A 25426-nucleotide genomic window follows, 5' to 3' on the forward strand; every position below is an offset into this window, starting at 1 on the left:
TCTTCCTAAATGAAGTTTTCTGAAAAATCACCATAGACAGCATCTAGGCAGCAAGCATTACTTCCCACAAAGGGACCTCATGATTCCAAGCTCTTCCATCGTTTATACCTGAGGCATCCTCCTCTGTGAACATGGTTGGTGCTACAGTCAACTTGGCATTTGTCCTCAAGCTTTATTAGCAAGAATGCTCACACCCTCTCCTTTTTCTCTAAGGACCTATGTCCATCCTTAAACCCAGAATCAAAGCTCCTTGGAACTTCAGGGCAGGGTTTGGAACCCTTGCTCTAAACACAGGAAAGCAGAGAGTATCTGAAGGACATGCAACAGAGCAGAGCAAAGACCAAGCACCAACAGCAGAGTCCAAGTCTGGGCTTCCTTCTGTCACTGAGCAAACTTTTTGTCTCTGTGATTTCTCTTTTGTCTCCAACTTGAATATAGAGCCACCACCCCCTCCCCAACCCCATCAAATGAGATTAAATTTTGCAGAGAGCAGTTCAGTCATCCCCAAGAATCCTCTTCTATAGGCTCAAAAGTTATGGCTTCCCAGAGCCAAAGAGAATATTCAAATGTATGGAATGAATCTGTTGTCACAGGCAAAGTTGGAGGATTGGTCAGAAACAAGTATAGGCATCAATAAAAATGGGCTTCAAACACTGGGAAACCCTTATATGCATGAGTTTGTAAGCCAGTTGGAGACTTAGTTGTTTCAACTGTAAGTTCTGTGAAAGCTGCCAGCAATTATTGGCTGTTGTGCAGTCCTAAGAGTTGGGGATTGAATATGATGAGAGCAGACACAAGATGACAAGATTGACAACTAGTCTTTCCTGAAAGAGGAATAATGATATTAACCAGGCAAGCACTACACTCTCTTCCAGTCTCTCTCTTGAGGCTTATTTTTAGGTAAACTTATAAGATCTTACTGTTTTTGCATCATTGTATCCTGGGTTTCTTGCCATGTAATGTTATAATATAAACATTATCTAAAATCATCAAAAACTGAAAAGAAAATAAATTTATTACTAAAGAGCTTTCAATTACATTTAAAATTTGACTAACTTTTTATATAAAAGCACTTAGAAAAATTAATCTTAAGCTAAAAAGATAGCTTAATTTTAAGTTTACTATTCAAAAATATTTATCTTAATGACTATACATAGGACTGGGGTACAGAGAACATCACAAATCAGGGTCCCTAGTCAGGGATTCATCTCACTGGGAAGGAACAATGTCGTCAGTATGGATGCCAAGTCTTAGTCACAGAGTTCAGATTACCTATTCTACATACTACCACAATCTGAACTCTCTCCCACAAGAGATCATCGAGGGTTTAGGAATTCCAAGGATATCCCCCATCCTACAATGGAGTCTGTGTGAAGGCCTCAGGGAACTCAGTAAATCTAACAATCCAATCAGAATGAAGTCAGAAAATTTCAGCAGAAATACAGCTGTAGTGTGACTGCCCCACTCCAGAGTGCTGGTTTCTGCTCTTGCATTACAGAAGGTCAGCAACAAGCTGGAATTTCTTAAGTGGTAAAATACATGCTGATTCTGCACTGTGATACTACTGATCTGAGAAACCTGATCCTCCAAGGCTAACCTCTAGAACCCAGTAATCCATACTACTAGAGTACTATGGCCATATACAAATCCCAGGTCAGGAAATGGTGCCTCCATCTTATATTGCTACCGCATGACACAGACACCTGGGTACACACAGAGACCACAAAGAATTCAATAGAGTAGTATATAGATTTTCTCTTTTCTCAAGCCACCCCTAATCACAAAATAACCAACACAGAAAACCAAACTTTCTGCCCCTTGGCACTGGTGCTATGATCCTCGCTCAGAGCTCACAGTTTGCGGTGAAGCTTAAGTCAGGAGAAGAGAGGGCAGACACAATGAATAAGAAAGAAGCCCTTCATCAAACGAATACCTGACTACCCTGTCAGCTGAGTTCCCATCTCTTGTGAAAGTTCCCAGTTTCCAACTGCCTACTCAGGCTCCACTCATGTATAATAACCTCATAGTACCCTATATTTAACTGATTCTTCAATGTTTACAAATAACTTCTGCCAGATCCAGTTTCAGAAACATTAATATACTGGTAACAGTGTATAAGAAATGTTTTATTCACTTGGGACACTGTTTTTCAAGTTACTACTGTTGAAAAAAAATAAAACTGAATCAATTTTAAATCTTTTTCCCTAAAATGAATATATAGTCATTTATCTATTTATATATAAAATATAAGTCTATAAACATGCTTTTATATTTGTATATAAAGGAAGATATATAACATACACACACACATATATATACACACACACACATATACATATATATATGTATATACATATATATATATATATGTACATGATATAATTATATAAATAAGAGTCAATGCATGAGACAATTCCAGCACAGAATGGACCTGGCCTGCTCCCTGACAGCCTATCCCAGAATCAGTCAAGTCAGCTGAGTTGAGCGCCTTCCACCGTGTTAATTTCAGCTACTGCAGGCTGACATTCCTGCTTACTGAAAGAGAAAAACCGCTTACTGAAATACACAGGTGACAAAAGTCAAGCCTGCTACCTGACTGAGGATGGACTCCACTGTCATTCTGATTTGGGAACTACTGAAATTTCCTCCTTGAAGGGTCCAACTTCACATTTCCTTAATGGATTGGATGGGGAATGAAATGAACATAGTATCTGGCAGGAGACATTATAGGTTTTGCATAATTTATTTTATTTTAGTTCTGAATAGGTAAAAATATTGGACTCTGACGCTAATAACTTTGAGTAGGAATTGCTGTATGTGAATTAAAAAAATGGGTTATGTCAGGACAACCCTCAGAATTCAGAGGGTATTCCCTTGTGCTCCACCAACTGCCACACAATATATCAATTTTTATTCCCCTCTCTCAAGTCTGCTATGCATACTGTTTAAATTCTTAAATTCTAAGTGTAGATATAACTCACAGAAGCCAGGCAAGTGCTTGACTTATGGGAGATGGCACATGTAAGATTTATATCAACAACTTTATGTTAGACAAGGTCTTCTGTGTTTGTGTAGCCATACCGCACAACTTCATCTGTGTTTAGAAAGCTATAAAATAAATTGGAAAGGTTCGTTTATTATCCTTCTAATTTCTCAAGCACTGTTGGTCTAATAACAAGGTCTGTTTTAGTGTGAGAGCAGAGAATTGGACTCTGTATTTCCAGAATAAAATGTCCTGCTTCCTCTTGATCATCACCAGGCAGCACTAATTCTCAGTTGACCATTTCTGCATGCCTGATAAGCCTTACTCCCCAACAATGGAAACAGCTCTCATTTGGCAACCAGAGGAAGTAGTTGCTCTTTCTTTGCCCTTGGTTAGTATGGAGGTAATTGATTACAGCATTACATAATGATTATCTTATATCAGTATCACCAATTTGGGGGTCCTGAACACACATGTGTATATCTACATAGAATTACATATGTGAACTTAATGCCCACACCTGCTTCTTCTCTAGGAGCTCTGAAATTATTCCTGCACCCCATCATCCAGGAGTAGCACTAATGATAGTGTGGTAACAGATACTAGGCATGGGGCTTACTTGGGACCCTTTACAATTATGTATAATCTCAAAACTATTGTAAGGCACCGTAATCATCTATTTTTAGGGATTAGGAAATACAGGCTCAGGGATCTCAAGCAACTTGTTTCTCAGCTAGTAAATAGTAAAGTAGACTTCAAAGCTAATTATCAACTGAATTAGAATCTACATCCTGATTTATACATCTCCAATACCTGTGCCTGTTGCCTGTGCTCTAACAGAACTTGCCTGAATCCAGATTGTTTGGTTATGGACAGAAATCTATCTTGAAATGTCCCTAGATGTACCCATTTGTTGTGGATGTTAAAATGTGATCAATTTTACAATTAAACACTTTAAGAAAACAACAGGTTATAAGCTGAGGATATAGCACAGTCTGTAAACTCCTTGCCTAGCACAAACAAAGCACTAGGTTGATCCCCAGTAGCAAATAAGCACCTCGTGGTGACTCATGCCAGTATTCCAGCACTCAGAAGATGAAAGCAAGAGGACCAGAACATCATTGTTATCCTCAGCTATATTGGGAGTTCTAGGACAGCCTGAGCTACATGAGACCCCACCTCAAAATTAATTAACTAATTAAATAAACAGAATTTTGGACAAATATATGTGTTAACGTAGTAGGTGTGGTATACAAGCATATGTGGTATGCAGGTGCATGAACATGTGTGTGTGTGTGTGTGTGTGTGTGTGTGTGTGTGTGTGTGTGTGTATTCCAGAGAGGGACAGTGTATCCTGCTCTATTACTCTGTGACTTATTCCCTTGAGACAGGATATCTCACTGAACCTGGAACTTAGCTCATGACCAGAAAGCCCCAGCAATCTCCATGTCTCTACTACTTGCAAAGCTAGGTTTCAGGAAAGAGCATGGCCACACCCAGTTTATAATATAGGTGCTGGGGTATGAACTCAGATCCTTATGCTTGTTCAGCAAGCACTATTACCTGCTAAGCCATCTATCCAGCCCAAAAGGAATCTGTCAGGGTGAGGAATAGTATATGTTGCTGGTTAAAAAAAAAATATGTTTAGAATAATACTGAAAGTAAGTCAGGTAATTTCTGAAATATCACTAAGTGTTTTTTTATTATAAGACCATAATTCATTTTTAAATGTATCACCTCCTAAAAATATACATCTAACACCATCACTTTCTTATTATGTTCCTCATAGACACCTACAAAAATTAAAAGTCACACTACTGGAAAACCTAGCCACAGTTACCTGCTTCACATATAGTCCATTTAAGGTTACTAGGAAGTTAAGTGTCTGTGACCAAAGATGAAAGCATATTTTAACTACTCATTTAGGTTTTAAGCTATGTCACAATTCTCTGAACTGTTGGATGGGTGGATAGATGGATGGATGGATGGATGGATGGATGGATGGATGGATGGATGGATGGATGGATGGATGATTAGTGGGTACATGGGGGATGGATGGTTGGATGGACACACAAAGCCAATCTAAACTACCTACCATTCACATTTATCTGTGAATCCATATTACCATGTAAAGGCCAACATTTCTCAATTCTTATTATAAGTATACACAAAGCCTTGCCCATGCTGAGACTTTATTCTAAGTAATTAAATAATTAAATCAAGGTATTTGACATAGGTATCAGATGTCAGTACTTTTAGAACTCTTCCATGTAATGACAAAGTACAAACAAGATTAAGAACCACTAACATGTAATCTATATTGAAATGAGCAGGAAACTCTGTCCCTTCTGGCTAGCTTCCAGAGTGTCAGAAGGTGCTATTCAGGCTCCTGGAAAAGTCACCAATGGTCTGACCCAGCACTGCTCCCTGCATGCTACAATACTGACCTGCTAGGCAAAACGAATCAACTATTGAAATAGTGGCACGACTGTTACAGGGTAATAAATTTCTGTCTGATTGATTTTGAGGCTGTTACTATAAACCTGGTCAAAAGTCCCTAACAAGGAAGGTGGTTCATTGGACTTAGTGAGGGAACATAGTGTTGTTTGGTTAAATGGTCATGTTATCAAACATCCTGCTAAATATTCATACACTTTTGTTGCTCTGAACCTTGATCAGAGAAGCTTCTTTTTATAATGGGAAGTCCCTCATAATGGTCAAAGTAATGAATATCAAGGACTGAGTGCTCAGATTCAATAAAGTGTTATGTTTTTTTTAAAAAGGAAAGTATTTATTCTAGAAGAAAATAAATACGCTAAAATTTATTTATTACATTCCAATCCTAGTTACCCCTGCCTTCTCTTTTCCCACTCCTCCAACTCCTCCCCTCCTCCCATCTGCTCTATAGAGAGGGTAAGGCCTCCCATAGGAAGTCTACTAAGTCCCATCATCTCCTTGAGGCAGGACCAAGGCACCTCTACACCCCCCACACCGTGTCTAGGGGGGGCAAGGTATCTCTCCATATAGAATGGGCCACACTAAGTCAGTTTATACATTAGCGTTAGATCTTGGACTCACTGCCAGTGGCCTCATATATTGTCCCAGTCACACCATTATCACCCATATTAAGGGAGTCTAGTTTGGTTTTACACAGGTTCCCCATTTGTCTCTATCTAGCTCAGATCAGCTGATTCTGTGGGTTTCCCCTTCACGGTCTTGACTCCTTTGTTCATATTATTGATCCTCCCTCACTGCAATTGTACACCAGGAGCTTGGCCTTTTGGTTAGTTGTGGATTTCTGCATCTACTTCCATCTGTTTCTGAAAGAAGGTCAAGCTTCTCTGGGATTATGGATTGTAGGCTGGGTATCTTTTGCTTTGTGTCTGGTATTTACTTGTGAATGAGTACATACTATATTTGTCTTTCTGGTTTGGGGTTACCTCACTTAGGATGCTTTTTTCTAGTTATGTCTCAAACTCTGCAACACCACTGTTGGGTATATACCCAAAGGAGGCACATTCACATCACAAGGACATTTGCTCAACTATGTTCATAGCAACATTATTTGTAAAAGCCAGATCTTGGAAACAGCCTAGATGCCCCTCAACTGAAGAATGAACAAAGAAAATGTGGTATGTTTACACAATGGAGTATTAGTCGGCAGTAAGAAACAATGATATCCTAAAGTCCGCATGCCCATGTTCTTAATGGTAGTACTCAGAAGCTGATGCAGAAGAATCACAGTGAAAGTACAAGGCCAGTGTTGGCTATGTAGTGAGACTTCATCTCAAAAAGAGGACAATTACAAAAAGAAAAAAAAAACATACTTTTTTATTCCATTATTGTCATATACCCCTGTCTCTGATACATACACATGAGACATGACGATAAGATTAACTCAAGACTTATATAAAACTGCACCCTCAATGTAAGGAGGACCAAGAAACCAACAGAAGAAAGTGACTTTCTCCTTATAAGACTGAGTCAGCATTATATGATATCACCTGCTGATACACCAGGATCATCTTGCCCACTGGGCAGCTACATGCCCTGCCTGGGGGAGGAGACCACTTTAATACCAAGCAGGAAGCACAGCCTCTTGCTTTCATGAATTTTCAGAATCTCTGATTTAGGAAGCTGGGACAGGATCTGAGAAGTAAACAGGGCTGATAAGCTAGGGAAGTGTAAACTAGACAGGGTAGAAGAGGGGAAAATCACACATAGGGAAGCCATTGACTTTCAAATTCCAGCTGTCCCCTGCCTAGCATCTTTGCATGGGCCACATTTGAAAAGCAGGTAGCTAGTGAATTAAGTCTGCAGAGTATCTTCTACGATCTTGTTTATGCTAGTCTCAATTCTAGACCTATTCCAAACTAAACAATCTAGAGTGATTAATGTGTAGTTTTAAACCATTCTAAAAGTTTATCATTTTAGCTTTTATGGCCCTTGCAATTCATAAATTACAGCAGCTTTACCTATTCTTTATAATCTAAAAACTTCATTATTAAAATGTTTGAAGCAGGCTATACAGCATCTATCATTACTTTAAAAGTTAATTATATTATAGAAAAGAAATAATTAGATTTGCATTTTTATCTTGGTTTTAAACTTCCAAAGAAGATCACCACAGTTCGCCTGTGGGCAACTGAAAACAGCACACAGCAGAGAAATAGAGAGGAGAGAGGGTCTGTTTTTCTTGGCTAATTCATGATTGAAGATAGAATTACAAGATATTTTAAGGGCTTGCTGAAGCTGGGGGCTAATCCTAGACTTCTAAGCTTTGTTTATTTCATTGCATGGCAAGAGACTAGCAGACACATGTACAATGCCAATAGAAGTATCAAATTGCTTTCGATGGATTTATTTGCTTCTTTCAGAGGCTTTTGGAAGGAGATCCATTACCTGATTGATACCACACAGAACCAGATAGTATCCTAGAGCCCAAACGAGAGTCATGTAATTGCCTTCTGTTTCTCAACCCTAAATGCAGTTAGAAAAGAGATGCAACCTAAGCTGGCCTGAGAGGGGAAGCCAGCTCTTGAATGTGCTCTGTTCTAGCCATCTTAGAAAGACAATAAATGGAGGTCCAGCTCTTAAAATTAGAGGTCAATTAGATACTTAACGATGAAGCATATCCTCAAATATATGTCCATTATTTTATGTTAGCAAAAAATTAATTAACCAGGTCAAGCAGGCCATGAAGGCTAATGTACAAAGTAATTATTTCTGATCTTTAGACAACTACTTCACATAGGAAGGTAGTCCTTTATTCTGCTCAGCAGATACCTGAAATGTCTGTAGTTAATCATGCTGACAGAAACCACAGGCAAAGCTCAGCTCAAAGACAGAGGACATCTCAAACCATCCTGTCTGATTGCTTGGAATATTTGTATATCTCTGATTATCTCATTGGGGGCAGGAGAAAGTCCATTTATTGGTGCTCTTCCACACAAGTAATATGAAATACATGAAATACACCAACAGCAAATAGGAATATATAACTAAACTAGAAAATACTACATATGAAAATATTCATATTCTTTTAATAAAAGAGTAAGTCTTTCATGAAATAAAATTGAAAGGCAATTTGGGACTAAGCCAATAAACAGCATGTTCTACAGCACTTAAAAGGGAGGGCTTCCAGCATGACAAGCCTCTGTAAAGGAAAAACATGGCATTTGTTTCTGGCTCTCTACAAATTGAGTTCCCTGTCTAACATGTATCTGAAGTGATGGATGGGGCAAGAAATATTTGGATATTAACCATAAAATAGAGAGATAATGATTCCAAGTTCCCCAGTTTTACTCAAGATGTATCACATGAACTGACAAACATTACCTCTTATCCAGAAAGCCAAGTGCCTGAGGAAATCCCCAGCAGCCAGCTCTTCTGCAGGGGACTCTTCTTTAGTCAGTCTTGAAGACAAGCCACTTGAATGACTAAACCCTAGTCTGAAAAGACTTTGATAATTGAGTAACTCCATTCATCTCTGGAAAAGTAACTTATTTTCATAAAGATATTTTAATGAGCTCAATTCTCTTGCAAAGACTAAGTTGCAGCATAAGATGCCACCATGAAATGCATTCCTAACAGGTTACAGGCACCACAATATGGAATATTTTATCCATGAAGAATGGCTTCTCTGACTGAAACTTCTCTGATCAAATGAGAATAGATAAGAAATACATAAGGAAATCAAGATATATGGACTTATAAAATATTTTTCATCTAATATAGCCTTCCCTTGACTAGTTGATTAAAATACTATTAACAACTATCAGATAAATCAAAAGTGGGTTTTTTATGTCAGTTCTCCTAATTCCTGAATAAAATGCTTCAGTACCCTGGCTTGGGTACTACAGTACAGATGGTAGGGAAGGTAGGTCAAAATGACTGAAGCCATTATCTTCCTTTGGAATTATAGCATTAAGAAGCAACATTGCCAAATAGGAAGATTCACATTCCCTGAGCTCTTAGTTTTACATCCCATGGTCTTGCCATTCCAGAAATATAAATCATGCCTGACTTTTCTGGGTTCCATTGAGGAGATTCACTTAACATGTAACAACTTCGAGAAATAGCCATCCTCCCAAATCACAAGCAGAGATTTGAGTTCACCAGGCAAACAGCATCTGTTAATATTAAACTGCATTAATAATTACTTAAATTATCATTCTGATTTTTAATGGTAAACATTAGCTCATCAAAACCATTTACAAAAGTTCACAAAATCAATCATTATATTTTTCTATCTCTATTTACACAGTCTTAGGAGAATCTCTTTAAAAGTATAATTGGGATCCACCAAGGCAAATACACACACATACACACACACACACACACACACACACACACACACACACAAAGAGGAAAAATATAAAGAAAAAATTATCTTAACTGCACATGTAGGTTCTGAATGATTACAAATAAAATTCTCATGGGAACCTTTACAATACTGTCTCAATCATGTCTTTTCCTAATTTTAATGAAAGACCATCATTTTCATTTTGAACAGATCATTGAATTTTTCACTGTTGCTCTTAAAATAGGTCCAGATGTGTTTGTATGTAGCTGTTAAGACAGTTTAGAATTTTTTTCCCCTTTCTACTAAAGCTTGCCAATTGAAAAACAAATCAGTATACTGAACTAGAATACATCTTGACTATAGCTACTTAATACCTGCAGCTGATTGTGAGCCAATTCTTGCTGAACATGTGTGCTAACAGGTTCTAGGACTCAAGATAGGAGTTTAAAAGTGTTAAACTTTTCAAATTGCCTTCGTAGTCATTGGTAACTTAAAAAAAATAGTTACATTGGCCTTTAATCCCAGAGCTAGGGAGGCAGAACAGTACCTGTCTCTGAGTTCCAGGCCAGCCTGATCTACACAGTCATATTTTGTCTCAAAAATAAAAAAAGTTAAGAGGCTAGATTTAATTTTTAACCATCCTTTTAGCAATGTTTCAGATGGAAGCAGGTTTTTCTTTGTGTGATTAAAAAAAAAAAGTATTATTGAACTTGATTTTAATCTCATATTTTTCCTCTAAAAGTACATTAAAATTAGTCCAACTATAATCTTCCTCATAAATTAGACTATGTTTATGGCTGGTGAGAAACTATTTTTAAAAATACTGCTAACTTGTGTTGTCTTCCACAGAACTAACTGAAAGGCTGAATATCCAAACTTGCTTTGTAAGTATCAGAAATAAATATGTTTTGTGTAAGGAGTGTTTTTAGCATTTGAAATATTCTTAGAATGGTCTCCCACTGATAAGTGCTGACAAGATAGGTCATGTAGCAGGAGCCTAGGACAGAAGGAACAGTAAACACAAGTTGAGCTGCTCTCTTACTTTGAAAAGCAGGATTCTTGTTAGAAAGAAACTTAAATCCCTAAAATGAGAATGAGCCTAACATTGACAATGTGTGCCTTTGCTGATTTATAACTTGTATTTCTGAGTTCAATTGCTGATTAGTTAAATTTTAAAAATTTTAAACAATGAAAAATGTTTCAAAAATTAGGTAATTAAGAATCTATTAGAAAAGTTTATATTCTGTGTGTGTGTGAGAGAGAGAGAGAGACAGAGACAGAGGCAGAGAGAAAGACAGAGAAAGAGAGAGAGAGAGAGAGAGAGAGAGAGAGAGAGAGAGAGAGAGAGAGAGCATGTGCATGTCAGAGTAGTTACACTTGGGGAAGACTACATATACATGTATGTTTGTGGAGGCCAGAAATCAACCTTGCATGGTATTTCTCCTGTGCTGTCCATCTATTTTATTGCTATTGGGTCTTTCATTGGCCTGGAGCTTACCACTGAGGCTAATCTGGTTAGCCAGCAAACCCCAGGAAAACACCAGTCTCTGTTCCCCCAGTGCTGGAATTATAAGTAGGGTTCTAGGAATCTAGGGATGGAACTTGGATCTTCATGCTGTATGCCACGGATTTTACCAGCTTATCTATTCCCCACACCCATCCCTATCTTCTTAAAGTGAATATTCGTATAATATTTCAAGATTGTGTTCCACATTTACTTAAAACACATCAATTTCAAGTTATAATGATAAATCCATATATAATCGATAACTATAATATTTTTAAAAACTACTATGAACTGACTGCTATTCATCTGAGGTTTTCAGTAACACGGGAAGATATCATCAAGACAGTCTGTTGATATAAATAACATCAGATGAAAAGCAGAATATATTAGAAATACATAAATATATACCCTTATAGGAGTGTCCACAGAGGGAACTAACTGATCATGTCATTTAACATCACTGAGTTCTTGGACAAAGCTAGAGAAATATGTTAAGAAACCACAGACTAAAAATCTTAACCCCAGGAGTAGGAAATACAGGGGAAACTTTAATAAGTGCAGACAAGGGGACACCTGGATAGCTATGTAATTAAGGACCTCAGCATGAGACATGAAAGATATATCAGAATGAAAAATTATTCCCAGATTGAATTGTGGAGTCTGACCATCAAAAATGCAAAAGATAGTCTATCTTGATTTTGAAACATAGATATGAATACAGAATCAGAACAAAACCAGACAATGCATTCCAGCTAAATACTTGGAGTGAAGTTGCCAAAACAAAAGGCTAAATTGAGGAGAGGTACCTCTTGAGACACTGTTGGAATTTTCAGTATAGTCACGGTGCCCAGAATACTAAGAATGATTACCAAAATGAAGCAAATATCTAAGTTAAAATTACTGGTGTTAATCAGTGCAGTAGAACATTAGAGGAAGCCATAAGTTTATGTTACTGGTGCTTTGGGGAGTAGAAGAAGGCAGGACATCAACCTCAGTAAAGGTGCTGAGAAATTTCAGAAGACACTGGCTCAGCTGTGGTGGACTAGATTCCAACAGATCAGAAAATAAAACAAACAAGAGAAAGAAGTCTATAGTTGGCTAAGCATAGCTCTGGGATGAGTTTTCAGAGAGTTAATGTAGACAACCATTGCTTTACTCTAGCACTTTCTACAATTAACATACTTTAGGTTTCTATTCAGAAACAGAAGCCATTTTCCCTACCTATCTGAAACTGCTGCTAGTTGAGTTAATCAAGGGTCTAAAGATAAAGAAACATGAATCAGACTGCCACCTTCCCTTTGCAGACCTGTAATAAACTTCACATTTTTATACTACTGTTAGAAAAATAAATAAATAAAATTAATGACTTGACTTTTCTAAAATAGACTACAATTATTCGGAACCATTTTTCTTGCTGCCTAGACAGTAAGCTCCTTGAAGACAGGCCACTGTTTGTTGTTCTGTCTGTTTTCCTTAGCATCCAAAGACAGTGAAGTTAGTACTTGCTAAGAAAGAAATTAATTATTAATAGGTTTTTCCCATATTCTTCTTGGAATTGACTCAACCAATCCTGAGTAAATAAAAGTAATCTTTTCTCTGTGGCCCTACTACATAATAAAACACAAAGCAGAAAGTGGCTTTTATCAGTGAAAACAGCATCTATGCATGCTGCCTTGGAAACCAAGAGGGTTTCAGCTTAGTGGCATTAGGGCAAATTAGAGCCAAGGAGGGTGGGTAGGTGTATACTGCTCACATATCACACCAGAGAATGCTGTTACTACCACCTGGCTGTCCCCTCTGACAACCACTGTGTACAGCATCATCCTTGAATAACAGCCACGTTGGCACTGTTAATAAGACAGGCGTTCATTTACAACACCTTAAATTCCATTTTCAATGAAGAGCACATTGGGTAATCAGATGAGGTAATAAAACACACTGACCTGGATCTGTTGCTGCAGGAGATTGATCTTGTGCTGCTGCTGGAGAAGTTGTTGCTGTTGTCTTGCGATCTATCAGAAATAAATTTCCATTAAGTTAAAATGAAATGCTTGCACCTTTCCCATTACCTGAATGTCTCTCCTGCTACTGCCCGAATGCTTTACTGCGCCTCAGTGTGAAAGACTCTTTGGATGGAGGCAGTGTGGCCAGAGAGGAAAGAAGAACAGAGTCAGTGAGGTGCCTCTACTTTATCCAGAAATGCAAAGTACAGTCTTGTGCTCTAGCTGAGAGCAAGCTCCTCAGTTTGCACTGACTGGCTGAAAACTAGGGAAATTTGGATCCTTGCAGAATAAAACAGGAACCCCCTTTCACATTTGTGCAAAGAGGTTAGTCTGACTGTGAAAAGTAAAATCTGCAAGCAAAGGATTTCCTAATCTATTTCTGTTATCTGGCCCTGACGCACTTACAAATATTATCAGAGGGACATGAAAACATAGTAAATAGTGAAAATATGTAGCTTTTGGATGACATTCTCTAATCTACAAAGCATGTATTTTTAAGATAGTGATACACTTGTTCCATAGTATAGAATTTGCATATAGGTATTATGGTCCCTGTCTTTGCACAGCAATCAAATTCAGTACTTTATGAAGTTATCTGGTCTATAGAAGGAAATACTAGCCATGAAGTCCAAACCCTACAGGAGACCACATCTACCCTTATAAGGCAAAAGAAGGCAGGACTTGCTGCCTAACTAACTAGGAGTCAGTGTTCAGCTGCTCCCTGTCTGCCTGCCCACTGCCCACCCTCAGAGATGACTATAGCCTTGGGCTCTAAAATATTTTAGGTTTCTTTCAGTGTATGCACTGTGAAACAAGGATGCATGGAGAACCCAAGAGCACCCAGGAAGACTGAATTCCATAGTGCTTTTCTACCTATTTCCAGGATTCTAGAATGAGGTATGTTGGGAATAAAAATGAGTGTGATGACTCCAATCTCTACCTGCATACATCTTAAGTCTTCCTGTCACCTTCCATCATCTAGAACCTAGGAGATGTCCAATCATGTCATCTAGTGTATGACAACAGAATGGGAGACTTCCTGGTGCTGTTCCATGGTTTCTGGTGACAAGTGGCTCATACTGGAAATGTAATACTGTAAGTATAAGTGACTCCAGTTTGAGAACTGAGATTGCTCTTTCCCAGAGCTTACAGTGCACACAGAAACAGGATTTAATCAGGTTAGCATGAACTGCTCTGCTTGTTGCCACTCAAATCAGAAATGGACCATTCACTTTGCAGCTCTAGGTATGGACACTGGAACCTCTGAATATTTATTTCCTCTTAGCAAACTGGTGAAACACCACCAAGCATCTAATATTGATGGTCCCTTGTAAATGATAAAGTGCTGCCCAGAAATGCATCGGAAACACCATAGCGCAATTACCATCATCCACTCTACACACATGGCTTTGACACAGTGAAGTATGGTACATAAGCACCATGTGGCTCAAACTCTGAATTTTATTTGCCAATCGGTTGAGCTACATGCTCGCTTCATTGAGCATGACAACCTAGTTTTAAGTGTCATTTAATTTTCATTTTGAAATATAATTACAAAGTGTTCACTGTAAGATATCACTCGTCTGCAAATGTGTCAAGATTAATTTGTGCTAGCTTATTCACAAGTGTCAATAGTTAATTACTGTGTCATCTCTGGATGGCTAAATGACATTCTAACTTCTGATTTTTTACAGTGTTCCTTTATGTTATTTTCCATTAGGGGCTGAGTCCATATTCCTACATGTGGGCAAATACTCAAGCATATAAAATACCAGACGTCACAACTCATTAAAATCAACAGAGCATATACTGCTGTATATATCCCTGTAAAATACATTTAACTGAAAAGATAATTCCAGTAATAATGTCAGATTTCTAAAAACTGCACATTAATTTGGGTCTGTCTGATCTCCGACATGAGACACTATGCTATAGGATCATTGTTATACTAATGCACTCTGGGAGACAAGAAAATCATTTGTAAAAGTGGTTCATTTTCTAAAAGACATACATTTACACTTTGATATTTTTTCTTCCTCCTCGTTTCTGAGTCAATCAAGTCTAGTTTGAGGAGCCATGCACTAATTTGCTTTCAATGACTCTTCTGCACTCTAGAAAGTGACTGTAACTCATACCATCCAAACCAATACAGCCTTCACAGGGATGAAGGACAGAATATCAATAATTATCTTGGAAAGTAAGCATAAGCCAGGAAGGGCTGATTGGGGGGGGGGGGGGGAATGAGCTAAGCGGTTCTCACTTTAAAGTCAGAGTTTTTTTAAAAAAACAAAAACAAATTCTAAAACAAAACCACTGAGCCAATGAGCTGAAAAGTCCCAAAGTTTCTGTAGAAGCTAATCAATCCCCTCTTTTCTAGAGAAGAATGTAAGGCCTGGAGAGAACCTACCAACTGCTCTGGGATTAGCTGACTATACCTAAGTAATTTAAGCACACCTTCCAAAATTCATGCTTGCCAGCTTCCCCACTAGCTAGGATGCATTTCTTAGTCCTCCGTTTTCTTAAAGACTGGATTTCTAGAAGTCTCCCTCCTCCCCTCTTCCTCCCGTCTTTCTTTTCTTTTCTTCTTTTGAATTTTCCTGATTTTATTTTCTGAAGAAAGTCTACAATAGACCAATCAGTGTGATTGCTTGCTGAGCTTGGCGCCCACCCCACCACATCTTCAGTTCCCTGGCTCTTTTTGCAGGCCTCACCTGTTCTTGTTGTTGGCGAGCAAGGTCCATTTGCTGCCGCTGTTTCTCGATCTGGGAGGCTGCCAGCTTTTTCTGTTCATCGTGCGCTGCCAGGAGCTGCTCCCGCAAGCTGATCAGCTGGGTAATCATCGTAGAGAGTTGCCGTTCCTTCTCTGCTAAGCTCTCAGGTGTACCTGAAACGGAAACGAGAAGAAATCTCACAAGCTTGAGGAATGTCTGAAGGGATCAGAGAAAGAAAGGCAGAGTTTAGAAAGAGAACCTCCTAGACAAGTGTCTGGGACGGTGACTATTAGCCACTGTGATCGCATGGGTGCTATGATGTAGTTAGTGCTTGTCATGGCCCAGAACAGTATAGTCACCTAGAATCCTCTAAACCAAAACCAAAGCAGGAAAATCTGCCCATCTACTCCTTCTCATGAAATGTGTATCTTTTAAGCAAACCAAAAATCTGAGGTTTTATAGGTACTTAATGATGGCTGTGTGAGGGAGAAACATTTTCCTCAATGGTGTTGCTATGAATAAGGAGCCCCAGCTCCTGTATATGGCCCCTTACCATGTCCCTGTAAATAAACTCTAGTTTACTTACTAGTTAAACTCATTGCATTACCAAAAATAATCAAACAAAAACAAATTTAAAACAACAACAAAAGACAAGAAAGCACACGGGGTAGGAGGAACAAGTTGAGAAGCAGAAGGACATCAACAAGACTAGAAGGCAGACAAAGGTGTAGTGAGAGGTCAGGTCCATGTCATCAAAATGCACTATATATGTGTATGAAAATGTGGCAACCACCATACAATGCTATTATGTACAACTAATATATGCTAATAAAAAACTTTAAAAAAGAAAACAAAGTTCTATAGTTATGATGAAAGTTCAGAAAGTTTTAGTATTTTAGTATTCTCTAACTTCAGTCTCCTCGATGACTCTATCAGAGAGGGTGGGTGCTTACTAAACACAATCTAAGGAGTTTTGTGATCATTGTCCTCAAAGGCTTTCTATTATCAAAGGTCTGTCTGAAGTTCAGCGGTAAGAGGTCACTCTCTTAGACACAGAACCAGTTTTTCCAAGAAAATAAAAACTGCTTTAGGTAAGAAAGACTTGAGGTTTTGTTGTTTGTGTGGTTGGTTTGGTTTGGTTTTGGGCTAGGGATCAAGCTAAGGTTTCCAGGATAGTCCTCAAAAACAACACTGTTTCTTGGGTGCCTCCTTGCCCTTTTGCCATTTGTCACTATTCAAAGGAAGAAAACAGGCTCAGAGGCTGGGAAGGTTATGCATAAGGATGTGCAGTTTAATGAACGCAAAGATGCTGAGCACTTATGGTATGCGTTAATGGCACTGCACAGTCTTTTATGGACAAATTGCACAGCTCTCCTAAGTAAAGGGGACAGAATCCTTTTGTGAATCTAAATTAGAGCATTTTACCACAGCGTAAGATAAGGATTGCAGCCACAGCATTGGATCCTCACTGGTTTCATTATAAAGAAGAGACCTATGCTTTGAAAGCTTTTCAGGAAGGTGCCAGCAGCTGTCAAAGGGGATGAAGACTGCTGATTTTTGTGAATGTGGAAGGGGAGACTTCCAGCCCCATGAACCCTTACCCGTGCCTGCTAAGAAAGCACCAGAACAACCCAAGAAGCTAAAAATATCTTAATTACGTGTATCCCTATTTTCTGAGTGGCCCCCCAGGAAAAAAGATTTCTTCAGCATATATTGGCTAGCCTTTGTTGGCATGTGATTCCTTCAGGGTAAGACAGATGTCTTCAGAAGACCAACCAGTTAGAAACACCTTTGTATTTTAATACCAACCCAAATTAAAAAAAAAAAAAAAAAAAAAAAAAAAAGATTTCCCTGTGTCCTTGAAAGAATGACTGATCTGAAAAAGTATCTATAATCAAAATTAAAAGACAAGAGTGAGGTACAAGAAAACACTGATTATAGAAATATACAGAGAATCAGGAATGGAGATCAATAAAGAAGAAAAATGGATCTTTGTTTCGTCAGTAGGATTTTAGGTTTGGTTAAAAAATATTAAATCCAAAAAATATTAAATCAAAAGCCCATAAATGTAGGTTGGCAAGGGAGATCAGAAAGTATCTTTAAAAGGACAAAAGATCCAGTTATATTTTCATTATTGTGTGTAAGTATAAGAAGATACAGGAAAACTAAAAAACTTAATTATTTACTGATTTCATTCATTTTTAACTCATTAAATATCTTTTGGATGGGAATAACGTGCCAGGCACCCTATCAAATAATCACTATATGAATATAAACTACTGCTGACAAATTACAAGCAAATCAACTATTTTAAAAGAAGTTGACCCACGTTTGGATCCAAGTTCAAATAAGGAACCCTAGAAAAGCAAGAATTTAACAAGAAGAACATGAATTAACTAGGGAAAAAGTAGGAATGCCTTTTGATCAAAGAACTTTCTAGAAAATATGAAATGTTGTCATGGCAAGATAACTACAGCTAAGGGGGAGGGGTTGTGAATAGTGGGTGATCAAGAGCTTTCCAGAAGGACAAACCAATATAGGATCAGGCTCAGAATGTGTATGCTGGGGGTATATGGGCTTTGGTGTGTTTCAGAGATTAAACAAAGGTGATTAAATATGAACAAGGAAAATAAAGGAAAGAAGGGTACCAGATGAGGCTAAAGAGGCAGGAAAATGTCACTCCATTCAGCCCATGTAGACCATGTTTGATGAGTTTTTGTGTCTGTTCTGAGAATAATGCAACATTACTAACATTTTAAGCAGCTCTGGCTGTGATGTGGAGAACAGGCTGCAAGTTCTGAGATCAATAGAGAGTGTATGTGTTTTATTGCCCATGCTTTGTGTCCTATTATGAATCCACTAATTTTCTTGTTATACTTAACAATATGAGGTGAGTTAAGAGACTTCAGAAGACTGAGATAGCTAGCTGTCCTACAAATGTTCTTGGTTAATAAAGCACAAAAGTTGTATTTATATTTCTCAGTGAAGATGAAATTTCCCTTTCTCCAGTTTTAAAGTCTTTCAAAAATCTTTTATTGATTTCACTTTCTCTTCTGCTTGGTAAACAGAGAAGCTCAGAAAAGTATGTAAATAACAGCTTCTTGTTCAAGGTGGGGCTAATAGTGCTATCTATAAATGCTTAGGTGACTCTGTTATGAAGACCTAGGTTTACTACATAATAATAGCATTTAGCTGAATCATTTTACAGAGTATGAAGACAATGAAACAGATTGTAAACATTAAGTGTGACCTAAAAACTCTTTCATTGGAGTTAGCCAGGTGTTTAAGGAAAATAAAACAAAAAGGCAGCAATATTTATAATTTAAGGATTTAGGTACTCATACAATACCATTTTTTTCCTTAAACTTAAGTAAAATTTATCTAATAGATTACTAGATAAATGATAGATAATTCATAGACGATTGATATGGATGATAGAAAAGGTAGATTATAGACAGATAATAGACGATAGATAGATAGATAGATAGATAGATAGATAGATAGATAGATAGATGGATGGATGATAAGTGATTTATAGACAGATGTAGAAGATGGTAGATGACCAAATGGTAAATAACTAGATAGATATTGGTTACAGGTGATGTATAGCTAGATGATAAATGATAACTAAATAGATATAAATGGTATGTGATAGGTGATAGCTAGATGACAAATAGAAAATACACAGACAGATGTTTGTATAGGTATAAGACACAACAAATGGTACTGCATGAAATGCAGCAGCATAAAATATTTAAAATTCATTTAGAATGAGAAATTCTACGTATAGCCATGTAGCTAGCTCTTGAGTTCAGATCAGGGAATAATGCATTCAAACAATACAATAGTTATGTTCTCTAAATGTATAGTTGTGTGTGGGAGGAGTGAACCTTTTGTTCCATATCCATTGTATAAGTTTGGCACAATTAAAGATCAACATTTGAACCTATACTAATAGATAGTTTTGTTTTAATTCATGAAGTGTTTACCTACCCTGCTGTAATAAAAATAGTATCTAATGTGAATCATAGAGACCAAACCAATCTGAGAACACAAGTTATTTCATTCTCAAACTTTTTCAGAGAAACTAGAATGGCCAAAGTGGCTGAAAGAAGAGGCAGTCAGTGAGGCATATGGGATTCCCAAATACAGTCAGGGCATGTTAGAGCAAGCAAGATTGTAAGATGCTTCTTCAATTAACTTAAGGATGTATGGAAAAATCTTAACCTAAATCATGTTTTGAGATTTGACAAAATTTAGATATATAAATGATAGATAGTAGATAGTATATAAATAGGTAGGTAGGTAGATAGATGATAGAGAGTAGATAGGTAAGTAGATAGATAGATAGATAGATAGATAGATAGATAGATAGATAGATAGATAGTAGGTAGGTAGGTAAATAGATCAGAGCCTAAGAATGCCCTAGAGCCAGCAGAGGTCATGGGTAGCCTAACACCATCTGTTTCACATCTTTAGACTATCTTAAAATGACTCTCCCAAATGCATTGCCAGAAAACATTCTCTTCTGCCTCCTACACAAAGCCTGAGGTATTTTCATCAACCACAAAAAGGGAGCCAGCAAAAAAAAAAAAAAAGCTTCTGTACACAGCTTTTCTCCAAATCAGTGCGCCTGCTTTTATTGTGTGTCACACATGAGGTGCGGCTGACACTCCACCATAAACTATATCTATTCTCCAACTGCAGAGGCAGAGCTGCAAGCTGCAGGACAGTTTTTCTTTCTTCCCCTTTTTTCTTCCATGGGGTCATCTTTATCCCAAAACCACATCTGTCTTGAGTTTCTCTCGGATTAGTAAGGTGGATCAGTACTCCCCAGGGCCTGCTCTAGCTGAAGTATTTTAATTTGACTAAACACCTGATTTATTTTATCTCTCCGATGAGAAAGGCAGTTTGTCTTAATAGAGCCTGTCAGCCCACAGCCCCATTCACAGCAATTTACAGGCAGCCGGGGACGCGGTGAGAGAAGAGTGCTGTGATTCTGTATTTTACCCTCCTCTGGAAAGCACCTAAAAGCAGCTATTCACTGCTACTGCATGTGGTATTTTAGAACTGAATTAGCTTTTTATTCAAGTAACTACACTTGTTGTGAATAGCTTATCTGTAAAATTGCTACATTCACTACTGATTTTATTAACCTTTGGCTCTATCACAAAATGGTCTTCAGTTAGGAAAGACCTTTAAAATTGACACATTTTTTTTTTCCTGAGGGGCCTTTATTCTAGTGACTTCAGATTTACTGAATTTGATCCGTTGAATTCTTTACCAGTTGTAGTTAAAATTTTGAGTCTCAATAGGAAGTCAATAGTGTGTAAATAAGGAAACACTTTTCAAAATGTAAATATGGTGGCAATTTCCCTCGTTACAAGTTTTCAAATACTATCTTTTATTATAACAGTTTCAGAATCAGCCCTCTAGCCTTTTTTGGTCAGAATCTGGAGAACCTGGAAAAATTAAGTAAAATGGGTAATTTATTTTTTAACTTTTACAAACCTGTCTTCAGTCTCAACAATAAAGAAAAAAGCAAAATATTAAGAATATACATGAAATGGATACCTTCTTTCTTGGTATAAAATAAGAAATTAAAATGGATATCAAAAGTCACATTTAAGATTAATTTAAAGGCCGCCCCCATACATACAAATCAGTTCATAAAACTTAGCATCATAATCTTCCAGCTAATTTTGCCCTTATGAAGTTCATATAATTACAATTGGTGGCACTAGAAAAATGCTGGGCACTGAAAGTACAGGGAGGGCTCCACTCTGCATGTGGGCTCGCCTCACTTCTTTTCAAATAAATCCCATGCCTGTAACTTCTAGAGCACAGAAATTGTTCATAGGTCACCCCCTCAATACTTGTTCTCTCAGAGCAGATCATTATTGTCCTGAGAGCTTAAGTTTTTGTAAGAAGAAAATGCAAAAATGTGCACAGCAGTAGAATGAGACAGAAAGAGACAGAGATACTTAAAGAGAAGGGGGCAGGAGGGCAGAGGGAAGAAGAGAGAAAAGGTGGAGGAAAGGTCAAAGGGGTGGGAGGAGGGAGGAAGAAAGGAGAGAGAAAAGAGAGAACAGCTAAATAAAATTCTGTGCATTTCCCTGTATGCTTTTTTATTTGTAATGAAGTGAGGGGCTGTTTTGTCAAAGCAAAATTTACTAAGCCAAATAAAACCAACAGCAAACAGCAGTATCTGATGCATGTCCAAGGGGCTTCAACATGAAACAGCACCTAACCAGCCTGCTACATTGGATCCCTGTACAAGTTAACTTTAAAAGACTTGTTAGAAGTCACAATGAAATTACAAGAATCACAGCTAAAAATGCCTGTGCTCAGACTGATGGAGAGGGCAGGCAGAGATGCTGAAGTGGGGTTCCAATGAGAATAGACTTTTCCACATCAGTCCTAGAAAGATTAAAGCACTTAACAGTAATTCCAAAGTGACATCAATCCAGGATCTCAGCCAACAATGCAGAAAGATTTTAAAGAAAGTTGAAAAAAAAAAAGCTTTTACGAATCAATTCCCCGGTCAGCTCTAATTGTTTTTAGATGGACATTGTTTGAGAAGAAAGCTAAAAATACAATGCCAATCATAAAAGAAAGGCACATTTGATCTTTTCTGCCCTCAGATAACCTGGTCAAACTGTCTCTTCTGCCACTGCAGCCCTGCACACATCAGATGGGCTGTGATGTTGCCACTTCACAAGACCAGTACATCATTTAGCCCTGGCCTCTTTTGACAGAATCTTCTTTTAAATGTCACAAAATAGGGCATCAAAAAGTCAACCAAAAAATAAACAGGGTGAGCTGAGGAGATCCACAACACACCAGAAGGTTCCTCGATAAAAGTTACTTTGTGGTGACTGCCTAAGAAAGGAACCCCTGTCTGTCCCAGGGTACCAGCAGATAATTGAGTCCTGAATCCAACAGCAATTTTAAAAGCTTTCTACTCTAAGGGGCCCAGAGCATCATAAAGATAAAGGATTTCAGGGAAAAAAAACCCACAAAGCCCTCTATTATCTTATCAGGCTTTGGTTACAACAGCTGAACCAATAGGACCAAATCCTGAATGACTTTTTTCAAAACAGAACACTGGAATTGCTTTGTTTTCTCCTCAGTCAGCTATTGTCATTGCTCACATATGCTCCCATCCCTTCCTCAGTAAATAAAAAGTTTAATAAATGCAGCTGTTGTGCTCTTAGGAATCACTTCAGGAGGGCCATGCAGGAAACTGGCCTCATGAATTGAGACAGAGGCTTTTTTTTTAAAACTAAATTGTAAGGAGTACGGTTTTTGTTTATCCTGATCCTTATTTAACCACAATACTAAATATATGAGAATTCCCTTTTCAAAATATAAAGAAATCTCACTGAAAATGTCTTTCAAATCTGTTAAAGATCTGTTAAAGAGAAAAGAAGACCCGGTCTTCCTAAATGAAGACCAGCCTCCTGTCTATGCCAGGCACACTCACCTCTCCTTAGCTTCCCTTCTTCCTGGCTATAAAAGGAAGTGTGTTTCCTGGATCGACTGAGGTCTATTCATGTTGCAGATCCTAACTGAGCAAGAACAATCCATGGAACTCTGCCATCTGGGCTCCCAACCTCACAGCTGGGCATCAGCCCATTGTGCTTTATTATCCAATCATTTGGGAGTCCGGAAATGAAGGCATCCTGACACATCTCATCTTCAGCAGGAAACAGGCTACCATGACAGTACTACTCAGTGTTTGTGATATGCAGTAATGGCTACGTTTCCATAACAGACACATAAAAATAATAACTCCACCTTTCAGAAACATGGAAGTCTCTTCTCCTTTATGGAGAGGAACAATGGCACATTTTATTTCAATCACCAAGTTTCACAAACTTGTCTTCATTGGACAGTCCACCATATCTGGAGGCTAGGAAGGGAGGAGTAAGACTTAACTAAGGATATTTTGTCTAACATGATTTGTGTGTTACATGGCTAAATCTGCATCATAAACATTTCTGTGTTCAGTTCACATGTAAACAGCTAGACCATAGTTAGATTAACAGCCAAGTAACTTGACCAACACACAAAGCAGTTGACTGAATTTGAATCCAAGTCTTTTCATTTCTAATCCATATATGTCCAGAGTCCAGGCTACCAACCCTCAGCTCAGACTGAGAAAATAATCAGGGAATATACAGAAGTGAGAAACAATATTGTGAGGGACCCATTAGGCATTTTTAGTCAGGTAAATGTTAAAAAGAGACAATTAATGTGTTTCATATTTTTTTCTCTTTTTAAAGATTATTTTTAATTAGGAATATGTGTTTGTATGTGCACAAGTACAAATGCCCCCATGCCTAAGGCTCTGAAGCTAGGGTTACAAGAAGTTGTGGGCCTCCCAACATGCTGGGAAATGAACTCTGGTCCTCTGCAAGAGTTATACACTGAGCTGTTTCTCTGGTCCCAAGGAAAAAAATTACAGTTTCTCTTTAAAGCTGTATTTGCAAAATAAGTTTAAAAACTGGACTAGGAAATCAAATAGCTAAAGAGGTCAACAAAGTGGACTTTGACAGGTTATAGATGTGAAAACAGATCTTGACACTGAGTGACAGGTCTAGAGTTCCTCAAGAGTTGAGTTGCCTGGCTCACAGGGATAACCCTCTATGTACTTATTTCTTAGGCCTACCCTCCTCTCCCCAAACAATGTATGTCCTCCTGGTTCCAAGGCCAGACACAATGGTTATGCAAGCTATGGCATTCTCTAACATTCTCTAACATTCCAGATACAATATTTAAAACAGCCATGAAAGTCTGAGAACCTCTCAAATATTTGCATGTGTCAAGTATCAAGTTTGCCTCTGCCCTGGATGTAGTGCATCTGTAGACTGAGATAAGTGCTGGCCAAGAGGAAGTTACATGGGGAAACCTTGCAAAACCAGAGAAGATTCCTGGGTATCATTAAGATTGGAACAATTTCTGTCAGCACACACACACACACACACACACACACACACACACACACACACACAGACAATGTCCATTTCCCATTTTGCAATTTGCCTGATGTAAGTCAGGAAAACTCTTGAACTAGCCCAAGCTCACTTGTCACATAGTAGATCCAATTTAGATTTCCATAGTGACTGTTCTGTGCTAAGAGTTTTATATACATTAACTCATTTATTCTCCTGAACAGTTCTTGATAGAGGACTTTTATTTTTATTCTAATTTATGTTTTATTTAACCTATTCCTATGTATATACTTATTACATACATATGTTTATATATACATACACATATATCAGTTGGGGAGTTGTTGCATATTATATGCATATGAAAGAGAAAATATGTGGTTGGTAGTTTGCAGAATTCTGTGAATGAGCACCTGACCATGGAACTAGTTATTTGTGCATCCCACCCATTGCAAACTCA

The 25426-nt window shown here is 37.9% G+C and overlaps 1 protein-coding gene across 13 annotated transcripts in view; it reads right to left on the minus strand.

Annotated features, from left to right (window-relative positions):
- Sox6 (SRY-box transcription factor 6) overlaps nt 1-25426 on the minus strand; it is a 580992-nt gene that overhangs the window by 166693 nt on the left and 388873 nt on the right. For all 13 annotated transcript variants that reach the window (XM_051192737.1, XM_051192743.1, XM_051192732.1 and 10 more), the window contains 2 exons: nt 16010-16182; nt 13239-13307 (listed from right to left, as the gene is read on the minus strand). In XM_051192737.1, the coding sequence (XP_051048694.1) occupies nt 13239-13307; nt 16010-16182 (242 nt within the window). The remainder of the gene's footprint in view (nt 1-13238; nt 13308-16009; nt 16183-25426) is intronic.

This window comes from Phodopus roborovskii, unplaced genomic scaffold, assembly GCF_943737965.1.
Source record: "Phodopus roborovskii unplaced genomic scaffold, PHOROB, whole genome shotgun sequence".
Taxonomy (NCBI): domain Eukaryota; kingdom Metazoa; phylum Chordata; class Mammalia; order Rodentia; family Cricetidae; genus Phodopus; species Phodopus roborovskii.